Genomic DNA, 19,026 nt, shown 5'->3' on the forward strand with positions numbered 1-19,026 from the left:
CTTCTTTCAAACGAATTTCGTTTAAACAATTTTCGGTAAATAATTGTCGATTAAAACTAGCTGTGATTTGTAAAAATCGTCACCGATATGCAAGAGCTGCAAATTGCGCACAGTTAAACATTTCCGACGTCCAACGTTCTAATTTTACACGAAAGTCATCGGACTTTTAGGTCTCGGTTGGCATTTAAGACGGCGAGCTTAATATTGACTAGTTGCTAGGTGTTTTTCTAACGTATCAGATGCCAAAGATTAATAAGTTTGTCAAATGCATATACTTGCGAGTGCGCACATGTCCGCGCTCGTCACATAAATTTAAAGCTTTGGCCGATCGTGCCTGAAAGGCCGACTAGGTTAAAAGCTTATCAGCAACAAATTTAACGAAATGAATCTGATTTTTAGTCCATACAAATTGAGCGTATGAAATTGCAAGTTTCATCGATTGCCCTAATTTTTGTCCAGCATGCAGCGTTTAGCCTTTGCGGCTCAGTCTAAAGGCGCCTTCGGGGTGCGCGAATATCTGCAAGGTTCGTAATGACCATCTTCTTTTCATTACCAGTGCTATAAGCGCCATGCTACTATTCGCAGATAATCGCCAAGTTGCCCCCGACATTTTACACGAGCTAAGTATCTTCGTTGAAGTGGAAGACGGCGAAATTACAGACGATGATAGAGAATACTCCAAACTTGGCATCTGCCTTGAGCAGCATAGTTTGCGAGTGCAGCGCGATATATGGAGTGCGTTGGCGAGCGGGGCATCTCCAAGCACTGAAGCGGCTATGAGCCTGGCAAAAGCCTTCCTTCAAGTGACAGCAATGCCACGACGATACGAAACTGATGCTGTATGTTTGACGTTAGCAGAAATGGTGCTTGGAGTTGAGGAAAGTAGAAAAAAAAAAAAAAATTTGCCCAAAAATTCTGCGTTCCGACGTCGGATGCGGCGGCTGACATTGAATCAAGTCGACTTCTCCTTACATGAATTTGAGGCAGAAAATATGCCAAAGGCATTATCGTCAGAAATTTGCTCTATGACTCCAATAACGGCATATTTTCGAGTAAAAAAGCGCTTTAAAGCCGAAACTCTAGATACTTCGGCCACATTGAAACCAATGCAACAGAATTCGAGGGATAAATTGCCAATTTCGACACAAACAGGAATGATGATACACCAACAACCTTTGCTATCAAAAGAGGTCTGAAACATATTTCTACAATCGGATATGTATTGCTTGCTTTCACACGTCGTCTTTTGCGATAGGTGGAAGATCGCGCGTCCGGACTGGCTAAGCAGCTCGCTCAGCTGAAAAATGAAACAGCAATTGTGATTGATGATGTAGCTTCACGTGCTTTCGATTTGATAGCTGAAGTCGTTAATGACGTTCAGACTGCCAATGTAGCTAACGAGGTGACTTTTCAGCTTTTGTGCAAGAAACTTCGTATGGACTTGACCATGGACGAAGCTCTATTTCAGATCACAAGGTAGATATCTTCTAAAAATGATAATAATGTATACTAACGCAAGCAATTGCTATCGTCTTGTTGGCAGTGCATTAGTTGATTCTAATTGGAGTTCGCGGTACGCAGCAATCTTTCTCGAAACTAGCATCTTACCGAAGATCTGCTCGGCCAAATCAGTCATCTCTCGTGTACTTCTCCAGACCGCGCTTCGCTATAGTCCTAATTATAGTGAAGCTCTTGTTGACTCACTTTTACTTCCCCTTTTGGTGGGTGGAAATTTTAATAATTCCAAGTATGACATTGGGCCTCCGCAAGCGGAAGCAATTATTCGAATTTTACAGATTCCATACTCAATACCAATTCACCAGCTGGACGAATATCTTCGAAGATCTTTAAAAGCAACTACAGCCAGCGGTAGTGCCAATTCTTCGAGCTCGCTTTTGCTTTCCAATGATTCGGCATTATTGGTATTCCAAAACATATTCAGCATGAAACCAGCGTTATCATCATCGACAATAGAACTGTTTATTGAAGCGGTTGAAACCGTTCTGGAGCGCCCGGATCTTGGGGACATTAAAGGCTCGCTCAAATTTGCAACAGTTATATTCACGCTAATTTCAAAATTTCCACAACAATGTACTGGTCATGTGGAGATTCTTGAAGGAATTGTCTCCCAGTTAACTTCTATCATGGCGAAGACAACACTGCGTTTTCTACAAAAGCTTAATAAGAGAGAATAGCATTAATGCTATCACGATGGAAAGGTGAAGGTGTTGCTTCAGCAAAATATGCTTAAAATTTAGGATTTAGTGGAGTTATGTAACGAGGAATTCTACTGCATGAGCCATAACATTCGCTAATCGCAATAGAGTGGTGTCTCAAGACGAGCTGCAACAGTAATATCGACCCAGGCGATACTGCATTACTTTTTCCAATGCAGCAGGTGGGTGCAGTTCCAAAATTCGCCCGCAATCTTTGCCATGCTTTGCTGCCTCCAGTATCACATGTGCTCCTCCAGGATGCACGACAAGCAAACTTGTCACGTCTGCAATACTGTCACCGATACGGATCCAACATGAACGCTGGTTTTGGTGCCGTTTCATTTCGCAGGAAGAATACTCTCGCTCAACGTTGCAGGAATGTTCATTTGACGACGACATGCGATAATTTGATATACTTTGATGCCCTGTTGCCCTAGAAGTAACTAAAGAGTTTGCAAAGGCGACACACACGTGGTATTTCTTCTCAGCACATGAAAAGCAAATCTCGTTCGTACACACATCATTGCATCCAATGCATGCATCGCATTCGTTCGATGTTCGACTTCCTGACGCTTTGAAAGACGCCTGAAAGGCTTGCGATGAGCAGGTACCAGGAAAAGAGTAACGACTTTCCAGCAATGGACGGATTGTGTTTTCTGTGTCCATTTCACTTAAGAAACTTGTCTCTTTACAAGCAATACTTATAGGACTTATTTGACCACTCAAGCGCTTCTCTGGCGCTGGAACCGACAGTTGGTTTTGTTTTTTGCAGATTTGTGGTCCAAAAGCATGATTAAGATCGTACTTTGCTTGCTGCTTGACGTGGCTTCTGCAAGTGCTTTCGCCATTAAGTGATAAAATACACTTTTTCTTTTTCTTTTGCGTTAACAATTTTTGCAGCATCTCTTCCGACGGACTTTTATATGGCTCTGGTTTTATTGGCGTGTTCTTTTTATCATCTCGGATTGAACTCGGTGACTTCATAGAGTTTAAATACTCAAGTCTCATTGATCCGTTCGATGCAACATCATTCAACTTTTTTTGGTAAAGCAGCCTGTCCGCTGCCGCATTTGTGCAATCGCTAGTGCTGTTGCTAAATGCATAAACCGGCATTTCAATTGTTTTTCCAGTACAGAATAAAAGTGACGGAGGCTCCAAGCTGCTCTCAGTTATGGCTTGGTAGCTATTCAAAAAAGAATTCAACGCGCGCAGACGTTCCTTTTGAGTATCGTTATAATCTCTTTCAATAAAATGCGACAAAGGCGATACATGAGGTTGATGTGTGGCTCTGGTCGCGAAGTGACACAATACGAATTTTACGAGTGCCACTGATGTCTCGGCCATCCGAACAAGACGAACGTCGATGATTGATTCCACCAGAAATCGGTGTTTTTCCAGTAGTTTTTCTGCAACAGCCTCTATCTGCTTGACAGCCAATGTATCATTAAGATTATTCTTTTGCAACGAATGTCGGTTGCTCGCCGCAACGTAATTTGGGCAATCAAGCGTCGCCCGCTGCTCCATTACTGCACTTTGCAGATACACCACTATTTGGTGCAATGTGAGTAGCGTCTCGTAAAATACCACATTAATTGTATTCTGGATCTGAGCCTCCTTTGTGAATAAGATGGAGGGATGTGTTGAAGAATTAGATAGCAAGTCAAATTCAATTTCTGGATCATCCACCCAGAAAGCTGTTCCGTTAAAAGACAAGTTTGCTACGCCAGATGAATTGTTCAAGTCATCTAACGAGGCCGGAATAAGTTCGGCAATGGTATGTAGCAGCGCCTCGTGGTAGACAAGGTGCTGAATCAGTTTAGCACGCTGGTCCCCAGCTCCATTGCACCCTGGAGCAGTATTGATAGTCCGAATGCCCAACAAACATTGCAGCAACCTGAGGCACCAGTAGCAAGTAAGAACTTCTTGCTGTAATACGAGCTCATGGACAGTGTCAAAAAGTTGAGGAATCTACCCGCAAACACAATGGTCAGCATTCAAAATAACATGTCATAACAAGCAAGCTTACAAACCATCTCGTCTGTGAAGCATGCATCTGGATGGTGATATAAGCGCAAAAGTGCTTGTATGGTGGTGGTTATCTCAGATCTGGTTGTATCTCCATATCGTCTATGTGTGGCTACTAACATAATAAAATGCTCAAAGACAAGTCTTATCGACTTGTTTACTTCGTCAGCTTGCCCAGGTCCGCTGTGCATAAGCTCGTCCAGTGGGAGATTGGCATTGAGCTCTTCCATAGCAACAGTGATGCTCACGCCCTCATACATGAATAGGCCTGAGTCGATGGAATGGCGCATGTCGAACGAAGGCTCTGTTGCACGCTTGTTACTATTGATACGGCGCTGAAACCACCCGCCACGCTGGCTCGTATCAGATCTTGCTGTGTCATTGTTTCCTAATGAAGCCCGAAGTCCACCTTGTCGCCTGCGAAAAGACCACACACTGCTGCTTCGACCTTTTTCGCCGTAGCTGTCTTCTCCGCGACCTGTATGCGAGAGTCGCCTTAGCAAGAACGTTGTCATTGTCACGCCGGCAGTATTGCTATCATCAGTGGCGCTGTCAGCAGTATGAGGGTAGTAGAATCGGCAATAATTGAATCTCGAAGAGTTGAGGACAACATTGTGCTGACCTGCCTCTCGACACACCAGCAGTAGCATGATGACAAGCTGATCGCGGCCGTCTACGTCAAGGATAAGCAATTCTTCTTGCTTAAATTCCAACACTAGCATTCGCAGATCCCAATCAGGGCGGACAATCGCTAAAAGTGCGCTGTACGGACGCGCAATTACAGTGCGCATGGAACAGTGCATCTCGACTATAAAATCGCCCTGAAGAATTAATTGTATCTTCTTATATACCTTCTTTTCGGTGTCGCTAGAATCGCTCCGAGGCACTGCGTCGCCCTCATCCACCGTCGTATTTGCCATCTTGACATCGAAACGGATGACTGATGCACGATTCAGCAACTTTAAATTATGAAACCGAAGTTGCTGCGCCGTGATGTGTGTTGAGGTCGTGCAAAGCCCAATCCCCACCTCATTTGCAGCAGCTACGATCGCATTTAGACAATCATGTCTATCGGTGCAGATAAAGAATCGATCATGAAAAGCTGTCGACAGCACCATGCCCTCGCAATGCTCAGTCGAGTATGCGGTCATGCGTAAATAAAGATACGGAAGATTCTGAACATGGCGCCCGCGTTCGTCCAAGAAGACAATACTCGACACCGTCACTTGCAAGAACAGCAGTTTGTTGGACCCATTGGCATATTGCTCAATACAGCGGAAGTGGATTCTTGGGGCATACACTAAACGATAGAGCGATGCTTTTCCTTTAGCTTGGCAACGCAGCTTTGCTAGTAGCGATAGTAGATGGCCCCTAGCGGGGCAGTTAAACTTCAATCTGGCTGAACGGAAACGTGATGTCTCGAGTCTAAGAACGAAGTCATTTTTAGTCGGGAATAGCTTCACGGCTTCGATGTCAATAATATTCCACTGATTTGTGCATAAAAATGTTTCTGGGTTGTACGTGCTTAGTGTGGAAGCCGTGACCACGAGAATGCGTGGATATGTGACCCACCATGACTCTTTAGTTGCTAGATATTGTGCGATAACTGTGTCACCGCCCGAAAAACTTCCTGATGGTAGAGTAGAGTCAATAAGTGGGTTCGCCACCATAAGATTAGATATTGCGACAGGCGAGATGCAGAGGCTGCTTCACTGCGAGGCACTGAGAAAAAGTTGATGTAATACTGATAAAGTGTCGTTACGACGGCATCCATGGCGCTAGTAACGGAAAGTATTATTCAAAAAAAGACACGTTCAGTACGGGGGGGGGTTACCGTGGTTGCTCATGAGTCTCTGCAAATGTTCCTGTGAATAAATACTACTTGTTGGTTGAAAATGTTAGGGCAGGGGTATGTAACTATAGAGGCCTCACGTGAATTATCTGCCGCCTAAGGCGAAAAGGTGGCCATGATTTAAAATTATAACGGGACGAGACTAAAAAGAGCCAAGCATTGGTAGAGGTAGGCAGCAACGGGTAGCTTCAGCAAATCCGAGTAAAGTGTGACCAACAAGGCACTAGAATTCAGGCACACGTGAAGATGGGACTAATATATCGGCGTGCAAGGACCTCTTGAAGAAGGAATCTACATCGCAAAGGAATCAAGACACATTTTGAGATTTATTGTATTTGCCGACGATTTCTTCAGATGATTGGATAGTTTGGCTAATCAATAACACCAAGGCTTTGACTTTATGGTAAAAGAACGGTCCCCACAACTAAAATTGATATTCCCACAGCTATTTTTAATTAATATTTATTTAAATTTAAATGACTTAAATTGTTACTCTCACAACTATTTTTTTAGAAAAATAATAATTTTAAACTCGCAATTAAAATGGTTATTTCCACAACTTCTGTAATGATTTTAATTGCAAGTTCAATCCAAAATGCCGAATCGCCAATAGACATTATGTGTCACCTGTGATTGGCTAATATATATTATATTTCAACTAGCAGTGGCTATTACTATTATATTTCGGCTTTGATTGGCTAGTACATACTATGTTTCGACTGTAGATTGATGCCACAATGTCCACAGTATTCTTTATCTATATGAAGGATGCTTGTTCAGCTCCTTTATACAGTTTCCATTCATTCAATGCTTACATCAAAACTTGACAAAGACACTTGCCCTTTACAACATTTTAGCACCAGTACACCAAACCTATAACACATTTGAAGAGCTCTTCAAAGATGCACAAGAGTTTGCATTCATTGATGGCTACGCATAAGCTTTAAGAAAATCTGCGATACAACATAGTGACTTATGAGGAACATACGAAATGTGGTTATCATGCAATTGCTCACCTGCTGCAATGGACCGATACCTGTAACCAGCTGGTTTGGTTCTCCTGCATGTGCTGTTCTTGCAGCTACCTGCTATTCAAGGTCAGTGTTTATTTTGACTGAAGATGGATCCGAAACTTCTTTCAATCCATACACCACAGTAGCGAAAGGAAAGGTACTCTTGCAAGTCAATAGTAACCACTGGCAAATGGCTCAGCTGCATCTTGGTGTAAAGTTACCTTGGGTTAATGCAATTGCATTAGTGAGGAACGAGACTTTTGGCTAGTTCAGATCCAGTTTTCCTTCATCGAGTTTTTGATGTAACGTCATGTTTTCGGCGTTGTGTTTATAGCAATTAATATCTTTACAGAAGTTGTGGGACTAACAACTTTAGTTTGCGAATTTAAAAGCATTTTTTTAAAAAAGTTGTGGGAGTAACAATTTAAGTAGGAGCGGTTTATGAAATTCAAAATAAAAAACATTTTGAGAAATAGTTGTGGGGATATCAATTTTAGCTGTGGGGTATCAATACCCTTAACGAACCCACCTCTAACGAGCCAGTCATCTTAAAATAAGCGTATAGGCCTTTTCAAGAGGTTTTTGGAGTTTTTACTGCCCAGCGGGGCTACTCAAGTTTCCTCCAGAGTCAAACTCTCTTTTGTAGTACAACAATATAAAATTGATTTTTTTATACTTGCAAAGCAAATGAGTCGCTGGAGTCACTGGAATTGCGGCGATGAACAGGTACAGTAAGAGCAAACAGCCTATAAGACCCCTGTCCTCAGCGCAATTGGGTTTGTTGCGCCGTCCACGAGTTCGCGACGGTGAACACTGTTGGAAAATGGTATTTCACAGATTGAAATACCGCCAGGTCCCAAGCCATCAAGAAAACAACTGCCGTTCTCCAGAATTGTCTTTCATTTGTATATTTTGGTGTGTTGCAGGTGACAGAAAAGACGGAAGGTGTGAGCATACCATTTCGCAGGAGCAACGAGCAACTGCAAATCAGGGTGGTAGGAGGTATGACACAAATAGTGTTGTTTATAAACTTAATCTTTGAAAACACTTCTTTGGAGACCTTTCTTGCTTTTTATTAGAAGGTTATGAGCCCAGTGGCGGATGAGGAAGTGCTTAGGGGCGCAACACCTAATTACGCAGGGAATGCGTATGGGGAAGAAGCGCATGTGGCAGCACGCGAAGGGGCGCCACTGAGGAAGAGTACTTGGGCGCTCGCGAAAGGGGAGTGCCAAGTGTGGAACCCTAACCGGGCAGCGACATTGCGGCAGAGCTGGCTAGGATTTCTTTACGTTTGAATTCTATGGATAAAGAGCGTCGTCAGGGGTCAGGGCCAAGTGTTACGAACTCGTAATTTGTATACAGGTGAATTTAGGTCGACGGGTCAGGCCCCACGACCAAACGTGAAGTTGGACCTTGGAGTTGGTGGACAGACATTAAGTGTTTTTCGCTAAGCGAAGTGGAGTACATTGTCCATGTAACAGGGTGTATCGTTACATGAAATTAACACTTAAAGGTTGTTAATTAATATATTATCGAAAAGGTAGATAATCTTTGGAGGATATTACTTTAAATAGTAATGTTCAAATTTCTTATCCATAAATTGGTATAGACAATTATATCTATTAATTCCGCAGACTAATCAGCTGTAGATGTAAACAAAAGAGAGATACAGACAAGATAAGAAAAGAATTCAATTGCACGTTTAGTATTAGTTTATAATTAAGTTAGCATTTACAAGATAGATAGAAGAGATACTTAATTGTATTAATACAGTTTCATTTAAACCTCTTTAAGTTAGTTGTCTTAAAGAGAAGTCTTCCTCTACACGTACTAGTGTACGTGAAGCGACGTAAGGCACCACTCGCAACTGTAGCAGTGCGAAGTGGACTTGAACTGAAGCAGTACAAGTCGCCGTGTCCCTTTACACCTGGTAGCACTTTGTAGTCCGTCCAAGGACCACATTTTCTTCATCTAACATGTCCATGTTAGATGATAGTTGGAATACGCATCACGTTTCGCGTTAAAGCTACTCCTTTCTAAGTGACATCGAAAGGAGTGCGGTCGAACAAATGAGTTCGACCGTAGGAAACGATGCAATCTTGGAAATGCTGTCCAATTTGGACAGAGATGCCCTCCATTCAGCCATCGCCAAGTTCATACAACATGAACTTGACGAGATGAAGGAAAAAGTAGTCTTGCTGAATTAGCAAAGCTCTCAACAGGCAGAACTGTTGAGGTTACAACAGGTACAGACCCCTGTACCTGGGATGACGCATACGCGTCGTCCCGAAACCTTAAAGATTGATATCTCTAAGTGTAGGGGAGTCGAAGAAGACTCCCTTTTGATAATGTTTGTCGAGTTGGACGATGCCATTAGCACGTCACATCGTCGACGAGCAAACGCAAGTCGCATTTGCTCAATCAAATTTTGCAGGTCGTGCCAAAACCTGGTCATTAGGCCTGAAGTTGCGCGACCCATATGTCTTTGGGTCGCTAGAGGCTTTTAAAGCCCGGCTCAAACAGACGTTTGAACCGCCAAGGCCTGATTTCTGAGCTCGTTCAGAGCTTCTGAAACTCAATCAAGGCAAGCGTGATGTTCACGTATATGCCCAGCATATACGACTCTTAGCGAGTTGTATTACGAATAACCCAGTTCATGAACACACGTTGATTACGGTGTTCATGCAAGGTCTTATGGATGGTCTCGTAAAGACCCACCTGTTCCGCTTGGAACTGGATACGCTAGAAGAAGCAATATCCGTTGCGGAACAGGAGGAATTTAGCTTGAGACAGGCTCAAGCAAGTTCGTCTTCGTATTGTCCTCCAAGACGACACGAGTTAGGAGGTCCAGAACCCATAAACCTTTCTTACGTCGAAAGCGAGAGACCTCGCTTTTCAAGCAATAAGCGATTGTAGAAATGCCATCGCTGCCAAAAATTAGGACACTACGCTCATGAGTGTAGTGCCCCATGCTCAGCACTTAAAGGTTGTTAATTAATTTTTTTTCTTACGTAAATAATATTTGGTGGGTCTTACTTTGTTTCGTAATCTTTATAATTCTTGTCCATAAATAGGTATAGACCATTTTATTACGCAGACTAATCAGCTTTAGGAGTAATCAAAGAGAGGGTTACAGATAAGATAGAGATAAGAATTCATTTATATGCTTAGTATTAGATCAAAACTATGTTAGCACTAACAAAGATAGAACAAGAGACATTTATTATATTTAATACAGTTTTCATTTTATCCTCTTAAGCTAATTACCTTAAGAGAAGTCTTCCTCTGCACGAACGTCAATTAACTTAGGGCACCACTCGCCACTGAAGCAGTGCGAAGTGGACTTGCCCTGAAACAGTACAAGTCATAGTGCCCCGTTACATCTGCTAGCCACTTCGTCCTTCAGCGACTCGACAAACTCCTTCTAGCACTGTCGCGACTTGCGCGAGTGGTCCCGATTGCGCTCGCGGGACTTTTTTTTCCTACTAGCGCTTGTGATATGTATTCTGCATTTTGCAATTTTGGGTATGATTAGTAAGTCTGTCTGTGTACATTGTAGTATTTATAAGACTACATTGTACAAAAACAGCACTTTTCCTATATATGTGTAGTGTTGTGTAACGTTACATAACAATTATTTCTACACGAGAAATAACTGATGTCAATGTGCTTTGCACGGCCGTGGTTGACAGGATTCTTCGTCATCTTGATGCATGATTGATTGTCTTTAAAGATCTTGAGCTCCAGTCCTGCTTCGCATGCCGCATCCAATATCTCAGAGAGTAAGTGATGAATCCACTTGCCTTCTTGGACGCTAAGCTCAAAGCAATGTATTCTGCCTCGCTGGTTGACAGTGATGCACATGAATATTATATTCTATGAAAGTAAATAAGGAAAGAAGTACAAATAATTATCTTCATTACTTGTTTGACTTAAGCTTTCCAATATTACCACAATTGGGAATATTGACGCAATGAAAGTTAGTTCTCTTGATTGATTGATTTGAGTTTAACTTAACCCGCCAATCGTCACAAGTCACGATTGGGCGGTGCGCGAGTTGGTGGCATACATTGTAAGATTTTAACATTATAAGTCAGTATTAGATAAAAGATCGTTACGTAGGAAACTAAATATGTATTAATGTAATTTTACTTCTACCTAATTCAAATACTTTGACTTACCTTTGGTAGCTTAAGCCGCTGAGCTTCTTACACACCTTCCTCTGTACCCTACTGTACGTGAAGTTCAAGGCACCTAACCTACACTGTAATCAATAAGTGTAATGTAAGCAAGTACTAGTGGAAAGTGCCCCGTTACACCTGCTACCACTTCGAAGACATTTAAGGCCCCACGCGCGTTCGATACAACGTTGATATGATGGATGAAGAAGGAGGGAGCTTTCCAGCCCCCCAACAAGGCTATCTCACCACGCTTGAAGGGTTTACTCATTTGGGTGACCTTGAAAGGAGAGCGATCGAACGAATGAGTTCGGTCGTAGGCAGACCAGCCGTTGGCGCCATGCTTTTCACTCTGGGCAGAGATGAACAGCATGCGGCCATAGCCAACTTCTTACACCTCTAAATCGTCGAAGTCCGAGAGAAGTAGCCTTGCTTCACCAACAAGGCACTCAGCACTCGGATGTGTTGTGAGAACAGGGTGTTCAATAATTGGAACTGTTGAGACAGCAGCATGTATATGCTGCTAACAGGCCGACGCTTCCGCGTCGACCCGAAAGCTCAAAAAATGAAGTTTCTAAGTTTGAGGCAGTCGAAGGCGACTCCCTTTAAGATGGTTCGTCGAATTTAATGACGCCATATAAGCTTGTCGTATCAGTGATGATGCGACAGAATAGAAATTTGGCATGTCCAACTTACTCGGACGCGATAAATCTTGGGCCTTGGGGCTCAAGCTTTACAACCCATCAGTCTTTGGGCATATGAGGTCTTTAAGACCCGGCCCAGACAAACATTTGAGCCGCCACGTGCCGAATTCGGGCTCGACCCGAACTTCTGGATTTGAAGTAGGGCAAGCGTGATTTACACGCTAATGCCCAACATTCACATAGCTGGTCAGTTGTATCGTTAGTCATCCCACTGAACAACATACACAGATAACTGTGTTTCTTCAAGATTTTGCAGACGGCCCTATTAACACCCACCTTTCCGGATTGAATTAGAGTCACTCGAAAAAGCGTTCTCTATTGCGGAATAGGAGATCTTCAGTCTTAACAGGCTTTTGCCCAATGTATCAACTTCTTGTAAATGTTAAATTAATAAATTAAATAATTTAATAACGTTATAAGAGTTTATCTAGAAGATGCGGCTATTAATGGTTTGATGGATCACCTTAAAAATCCATCACAACAATCCTTACAAAGTTTGTCGAAGTTGTATCGATCGTCAACAGATTGATTCACAACACGCAGAGGCTTACGGTATTAAACAGTTATTGCTGGCGACGCACATCGTGTCGACATCCCTTCCTATAGTGATTTCCGATAATCCTAATGTGAATGCATCTATGTGCATTACATACACCAGGGTGATGAACAATGTGAAATACACCAAATGGTGGGTCTAATTATCTCACTTAAGTAATTGACCATCCCCTTAGGTACACAAAGCTTCCTTAACGGGGACTGTGTAACTATGTAATATTATGTCAACTTTAGCCCGTTACACTTTGCCTGTTACGTCAGAGTGTTGGTAGTCCGTATCGATGGACTTTGGCTTCAAATTTCTTGAAAAAAAACGAACGATGGTATTCTTGTGTTTCTTGATCGTTTCAGCAAGGCGTACCATCTTGCTGTACTCGTGTCTTTGTTGACACGATATTTCAACTTGATGACTTACACCATGAACTGGTTCGTGATTGAGATTCCCAGTTACAACAGGATTTTGGCAACAAGTGTTCGAATTATTTGGAACTCGAGTGAAATTTGAGCTTCTGACCATTCTGAAACAGATGGCCCGACAGAACGTGCAAATTTGTCCTCCAGTAGATACTTGGAGGATACACCCAGTTGGAGTGGCTCTTGCCGATGGCAAAATTTGCCATCAACAATTTGGTACATGCCACATCAGAGCATACACCGTTTTCGTGATTGGCTTTCGCCATCTACGTATACCCACCTTGTTTGAGAATGACCGTCATTTAAAAGGGGACTCTTTGAGCAAAGAACAGTCGATTTTTTGCTCATCATGCATTAATTTTACAGACAATGCAAAGTATGTTAATATTGATTCAATCATCATTGAAGTGGAGCAACTCATTAATAGCGATAAGGCTATTACTGACTCTGATAACGATGCTGAAAGATTTAGCATCGAAAACAATAATATAAGTGAGGACACAATAACGCCCTCACTAAAGAGGAAATAATATATCCGCAGTGCGCAGCGGTCGCACTAGCGAGAAAAAATTGAGTCAGCAGGAAAATTTCTGCTGGCTTCAGAAGCAGTGGTCCGTTTCGTACCTTATTCCAACGCTGATGCGGTGAACCGTCAGAAACGAAATGCTGATTAAAATAGAAAAGCAAACATTTTCTATTAAAAAGTTAACGATCTTGCCGGATTGTCTTCTGTCTTTGGTAAATCTACAAAAGCATGCAGTGAGTAATGTGGGTAGTGATAATTTACTTCCCTTGTATATCGGCCCATTCCGTAAATTGCACCTCTAAGGCAATACATACAAGATCAAATTGCCTCTTATGATGCGTATGCATCCTATGTCTTACATTAGAAGTCTTCGATCGTAGTATCAGTATGAGGCTTCTTCCGGGTCCGAATTAAACGGGCACTTGCCAAGGCGTTCGGCAAAATTGATAGTCTTTGAAAAGAGATTGCAGCTATATCCTTCAATGAAATCTCCTGACGATCTGTCAAAACATGTCACAAAGGGTCGGATGTTTTTGTTCATTTGCCAGTTGATGATAGCAACTTGCGCGCAGTTTTTCAACTGTTCGCAAGTAGCACCGTTGACCGTCGTCGCTTACTCGCGACGAAAGGAGCCTTCGTAATCAACGCTCTCCCGTAAATCCAGGCGAAGTGATTCAAGCTACAAAGATGACTCAATTTTGTCGAATAAAACAAACCCCATATTTTCTCACCCTCTCAATCCATTGACGAATATGAGTGGTGAAGAAGCGCTTTCTATTCGAATGCGTTATCGGTCCTCGGTGAGGTAAATCATTCGTTGGCGAGAGTATCCACCCTCTCCTGATAGCTCAAAATCTCGTTCCCAGATAAAAATTGACCCTCCGGATCTCGTCTAGTAGTTCAGCAAGACTCATCCTCTTCGTCGGAGGGTCCATCAGAGAACGAACACTCCTCGCACTCGTGAAGGATTGGAGGTTCTCAACCAGTTCGCACATCATACAATAGATGCTTATCCCCCAATTAGCGTCTTTATGAGGGAGCTAGCCTTTGCGCAATTTAAGCTGAAATCGAAATGAACCAACACTTGCTGGTATTGAGAGGGTGGAGTAATAGTACTCTCTGTCACGCTACATCGGTAATTATAGTTAGTGTTGTTTGGTGATGATGCAACGAGGAGTCCCGTTCCAAAAAGATATTTCATACAAGAGAAATAATAAATATTTTTTTCTAGAAAAGAGATAAAACTATCAGTTCTATAAGAGCAATTAAGTAAAGAAGTATAAATCATTACTGTTATTAGTTGCGACTTAACAATTCCAATTTTGCCAAATTTGGCAATACTAACGCAATAAGATAAATGTTCTGTTGATTAATTGATTTAAATGTAATTTTTTTTACTTACCCCGCCAAACGTTTCAAGACACGATTAGGCGGTGCGCAAGGAGGCGCATTGCATAGTTACTTTATTAACATATTAACGCCAGTGGATATAAATCGCTAAAAATGAATTTAATATATTAATACAGCTTTAGTTTTCCCCTATACTCAAGCCTTTGTATTAATCCTTAATAAATAAGAATTCTTAGCTACTAAAAACCTTCCTCTACACTTCGTGTATGTGAATTAATCGAGGCACCTCACCTTCATCGTTAGCACTGTAGGTTCGCTAGTAGGTTCTATACCTCCGTTATCTTGTCGTTTCGGAGGACGAAAAGCCCCAGAGTAGCCTTAAGACTGAAGTCCACCTGTTCCGCTATAACAATCGCAAGTGCAAGCCGGAACAGGCATGTCTTGGAAGTACTATCTGCAAGATCTCTAACAAATACAGTTACCTGCATTTGTGCATCGATTGGATGGCTCATGATACAACTGACCAGGTATTGTGTATGTTGGGCATAAGCGTAATTGTCACGCATTCCCTGCTTCAATTCCAGGAGCTCGGCTCGAGCCCTAAATTCGGCACGTGGCGCTCATGTATTTGCCTGAGCTGAGTCTGTAAGACTTCATACGACCCGAAGATTAATGGGTCGTGAAGCTTGATCCCCAAGGCCCAATATTTTGGCACGTCCGGTCAAGTTGGAAATGCTAAACTTCAATTTCATCGCATCACTCGGATACGTTCAGCTTCAATGGTGCCATCTAATTCGACGAATCATCTTAAAAGAAAATTGCCTTCAACTGCCTTAAACTTATAGACTTCAATTTTTGACCTTTCGGCCCCCGGTAATTTGGCGGTCTTCTCAATCGCCACTGAGTCGGGCTATACAGGTGACTTGGACCAGTCACCTGCAATGTCATCAATACATGATATATTCCAGTCACCTCCAATGGAAGAAGGCGTTGATATATTTCTTGCAGTAGAAGCATTAGCGTCTACTGAAATAATTTGCCTTACTGACAGCTACACTGATCCGTGCAGCTGCCATCATCTGGGGAAGCTACACACAATATTTGTGTGTGAGGAGCGACTTTCGTCAAAAGGCCTGCAAATTCTTTTAGCGTTGCTAAACCAGTAGGGCGCTCCGCACCTACTGGTCTCGACCGTTTTTATTACAATCCACCTCACAGGTGCGATTTCGCAACAGCGTTGGATCCGCATACTCCGCAGTTCCAGTCAACCTACTCTGCTTACAGTGAAGGTGATGTGCCTCGTAACTTCACGTACTCAAAGCTACAGAGGAAGGTTTCTATGACGCTAAGGTAATTGAGCTTCTAGGCTCTAGACTAAGGCTTCAATTAAAGAAAAGTGAAACTGTAATAAAGTATTAGGCTCTTACGTAACGATCTTCTATCGACCGCTAACTTAATGATATTAATAACTTACTATCTTTGGCGCCTACTCGCGCACCGCCCAATCGTGTCTTGTGACGAATGACGGCGGGATTAAGCTTAACTCATATCAACCAATTAATAGAACTAACTTTTATTGCGTCATTATTACCAATTTTGGCAATATTGGGGACTCTTATGTCAAATAATTAAATAAGATTAATATTTTCACTTCTTTGCTTATTTTCTTTTATACAACATAGTATTCAGTATCACTTTTTTAGAAAACAATAGTTATATATGGTACACCGCGTTACACATCAAAAAAGATTTGCGAAAGCAAATTTTGATGGGAGAAAAAAAAAACACTTTTACGAAATATATGTTTATATATATATTTCGTAAAAGTGTTTTTTTTAATTTTTAAGGCAATAACTTCTTAAATAAAAATTGTATCCTAGACCGACACAGGTGAAAGTCGCGATCAAGTCATCGAAAGGAGCAAGTACTTACAGAGATGATGTTGCTTCGCGTGTAAAGCATAACTCTCATGAGGACCTGAGCCAATTAATTGTCCATCAGTCTTCGTTTAAATGAACAATAAATGTTGAGTTCTTTAATGCTAGTCCCGGCCGGAAGTTTGTATTCGCATTTGTACGGAGAAATGAATTTGAGACGCTATGCAGATTCGATAAGGCGACAAGGCGACTGCCATTGATACAGACGTTCGCATAGCCCTCTTCTGCCTACTCTATCGTGGCACTTTAGACGTCGGGGTTTTGACCGTATTCAAAAGAGTTATGATTGAAGTCGCTCCATTCGCCATAGTAGAAGAAAGTCAGTCCATTTGGCGTGCAATACTATAAGAATGGCAAAGTCGCATTATCATTATTGCCACCATCGAAGAGCGAGCAATCGACGCACACCATTCGGAAAATGTCAAGATACGAGCCAGCATTAGAGCAAAGTGTCCTTCTAGCAATCGATCGTACGAATTGGTCTCCGAAAGGCGAGACAAGTAAGTGATTGGAAGCTCTAGCTTAGAAGCCTCCGACTGCAACACTCTTATGTGGAAAATTCAGAACAAAAAACTCTGAGCACGCTTTGCATCGTTAAGAATATATCTGTAGTACCCATGAGAAGCTCGTCTGATAAGCTAAGTGCTCCAAACCTTTGGCCGTAGCATGTATACAAACTTTTAAACGGTCTTATTTCATCATTACCGACCTCAAACCACTGAGAAAAACATTCAATGTACCTTCGTTTGTGCAGTGCACCAAGAAGACCGAGAGATGGCCAAATACGTCATGATTCGTTTTACAATCGTGACATTTATATTGCGAAAATTTAAACAATTTGAGAAGTGAGACAAGCTCCACGGTGAAACGAGAGCTGCCTCGGTGATCGACATCATTCGATCAAATTTCTTTTAACGTTGTCATGCTCAACTACAGACAAAATGGTTTTTTTTGTTTCGCACAGGTCTTTTGATGTCGCAATCAGGTGCTTTGTGTATCGGTCGCTACGACTTGTTCTGCTTCAGTACAAGTCCACTCCGCACTGCTTCAGTTGCGAGTGGTGCCTTACGTCACTTCACGAACACTAGAACGTGCAGAGGAATCCTTCTCGTTAGGACAACTACCTTGAAGAGGGTTAAATGAAAAATGTATTAATATGGTAACGGGGCACTACGACTTGTACTGTTTCAGTACAAGTCCACTTCGCACTGCTTCAGTTGCGAGTGAGGCCTAAATTATTTCACGTATACTAGTACGTGCAGAGAAAGACTCCTCTTTAGGTAATTAGCTTAAGAGGGTAAAATGAATACTGTATTGAATATAATTAAGTGTCTCTTGTTCTACCTTTGTAAACGCTAACTTATTTATAATCTAATACTAAACATGTAAATGAATTCTTATCTGTAACTCTCTCTTTGATTACTTCTACAGCTGATAAGTCTGCGAATTAAAATGGTATATTGGTCTATACCTATTTACGGATAAGACTTCTGAATATTACTATATAATGTAATCTCCTCCAAATATTATCTACCTTTTAGATAATATATTAATTAACAACCTTTAAGTTTTGATTTCATGTTACGATACACCCCGTTACATCACCCCTCCCTTAAACGACAATCACTCTAAATTTCATCGAATGGAGTGGTCGCTATGTGACCACTTAATTTTTAAACCGATGTTGATTGGTCAGATCCATCATTTTAAATTCCATCGCATGAAGGATCAACTCATGCCGGGTGACGATAGTGCTGCGCCTTCGGCTGCACGAACCGCAGCCGCGGGTGACGCACTGATAGCTCTTGCGACAAACGGAACGTCTGCCATAGTGTCTTTCACTCTCACAACACTAGATGTTGCGAGTGCACGTGGTGATTCACCACGTGAATACGACCCCTCTTTGGAGGTCGACTATGAATGCGAGTCGGATGAAGTGGCCGACTCGGGGAGAATGGAACAGTCGCCTGATATACATCTGGCGACTGTCAATGAGCCTTCGAATGAGAGAGCTCATTCTGATACACAAGTAAACAGTCTATTTGGATCCCACGATGAGGATGATCCCTCATCGCCCGTACGATCTACCATACGGTCACCTGAACGTACTCTGTGCAAGGTGACGACGATGGCATAAGCCATCGTAAGAAAGTTCCTGTGGTACTTCTGCTTCAGTGGGTACCACTCAGGGGAGTGAAGACATAGAATTTCTCATCTCGCCCCTGAAAAGAATCCGTGGCTTTTGTCAGAACGGCT

At 42.2% G+C, this 19,026-nt stretch overlaps 2 protein-coding genes across 2 annotated transcripts; one reads left to right on the forward strand and one right to left on the reverse strand.

Annotated features, from left to right (window-relative positions):
* Positions 1-460: 460 nt before the first annotated feature.
* Positions 461-4,255, forward strand: CCR75_002720 (uncharacterized protein; the record flags this gene model as incomplete). Its single annotated transcript, XM_067960817.1, has 4 exons — positions 461-524; positions 586-1,190; positions 1,256-1,476; positions 1,544-4,255. The coding sequence occupies 4 exons, from the start codon at positions 461-463 to the stop codon at positions 2,193-2,195; spliced, it is 1,542 nt and encodes a 513-aa protein (XP_067820656.1). The 3' UTR covers positions 2,196-4,255.
* On the reverse strand, positions 2,334-5,911 carry CCR75_002719 (uncharacterized protein; the record flags this gene model as incomplete). The annotated part of the gene is made up of 2 exons (XM_067960816.1): positions 2,334-4,184; positions 4,247-5,911. The coding sequence occupies 2 exons, from the start codon at positions 5,909-5,911 to the stop codon at positions 2,334-2,336; spliced, it is 3,516 nt and encodes a 1,171-aa protein (XP_067820884.1).
* Positions 5,912-19,026: the final 13,115 nt, after the last annotated feature.

This window comes from Bremia lactucae, linkage group LG12 (assembly GCF_004359215.1).
Source record: "Bremia lactucae strain SF5 linkage group LG12, whole genome shotgun sequence".
NCBI lineage: Eukaryota > Oomycota > Peronosporomycetes > Peronosporales > Peronosporaceae > Bremia > Bremia lactucae.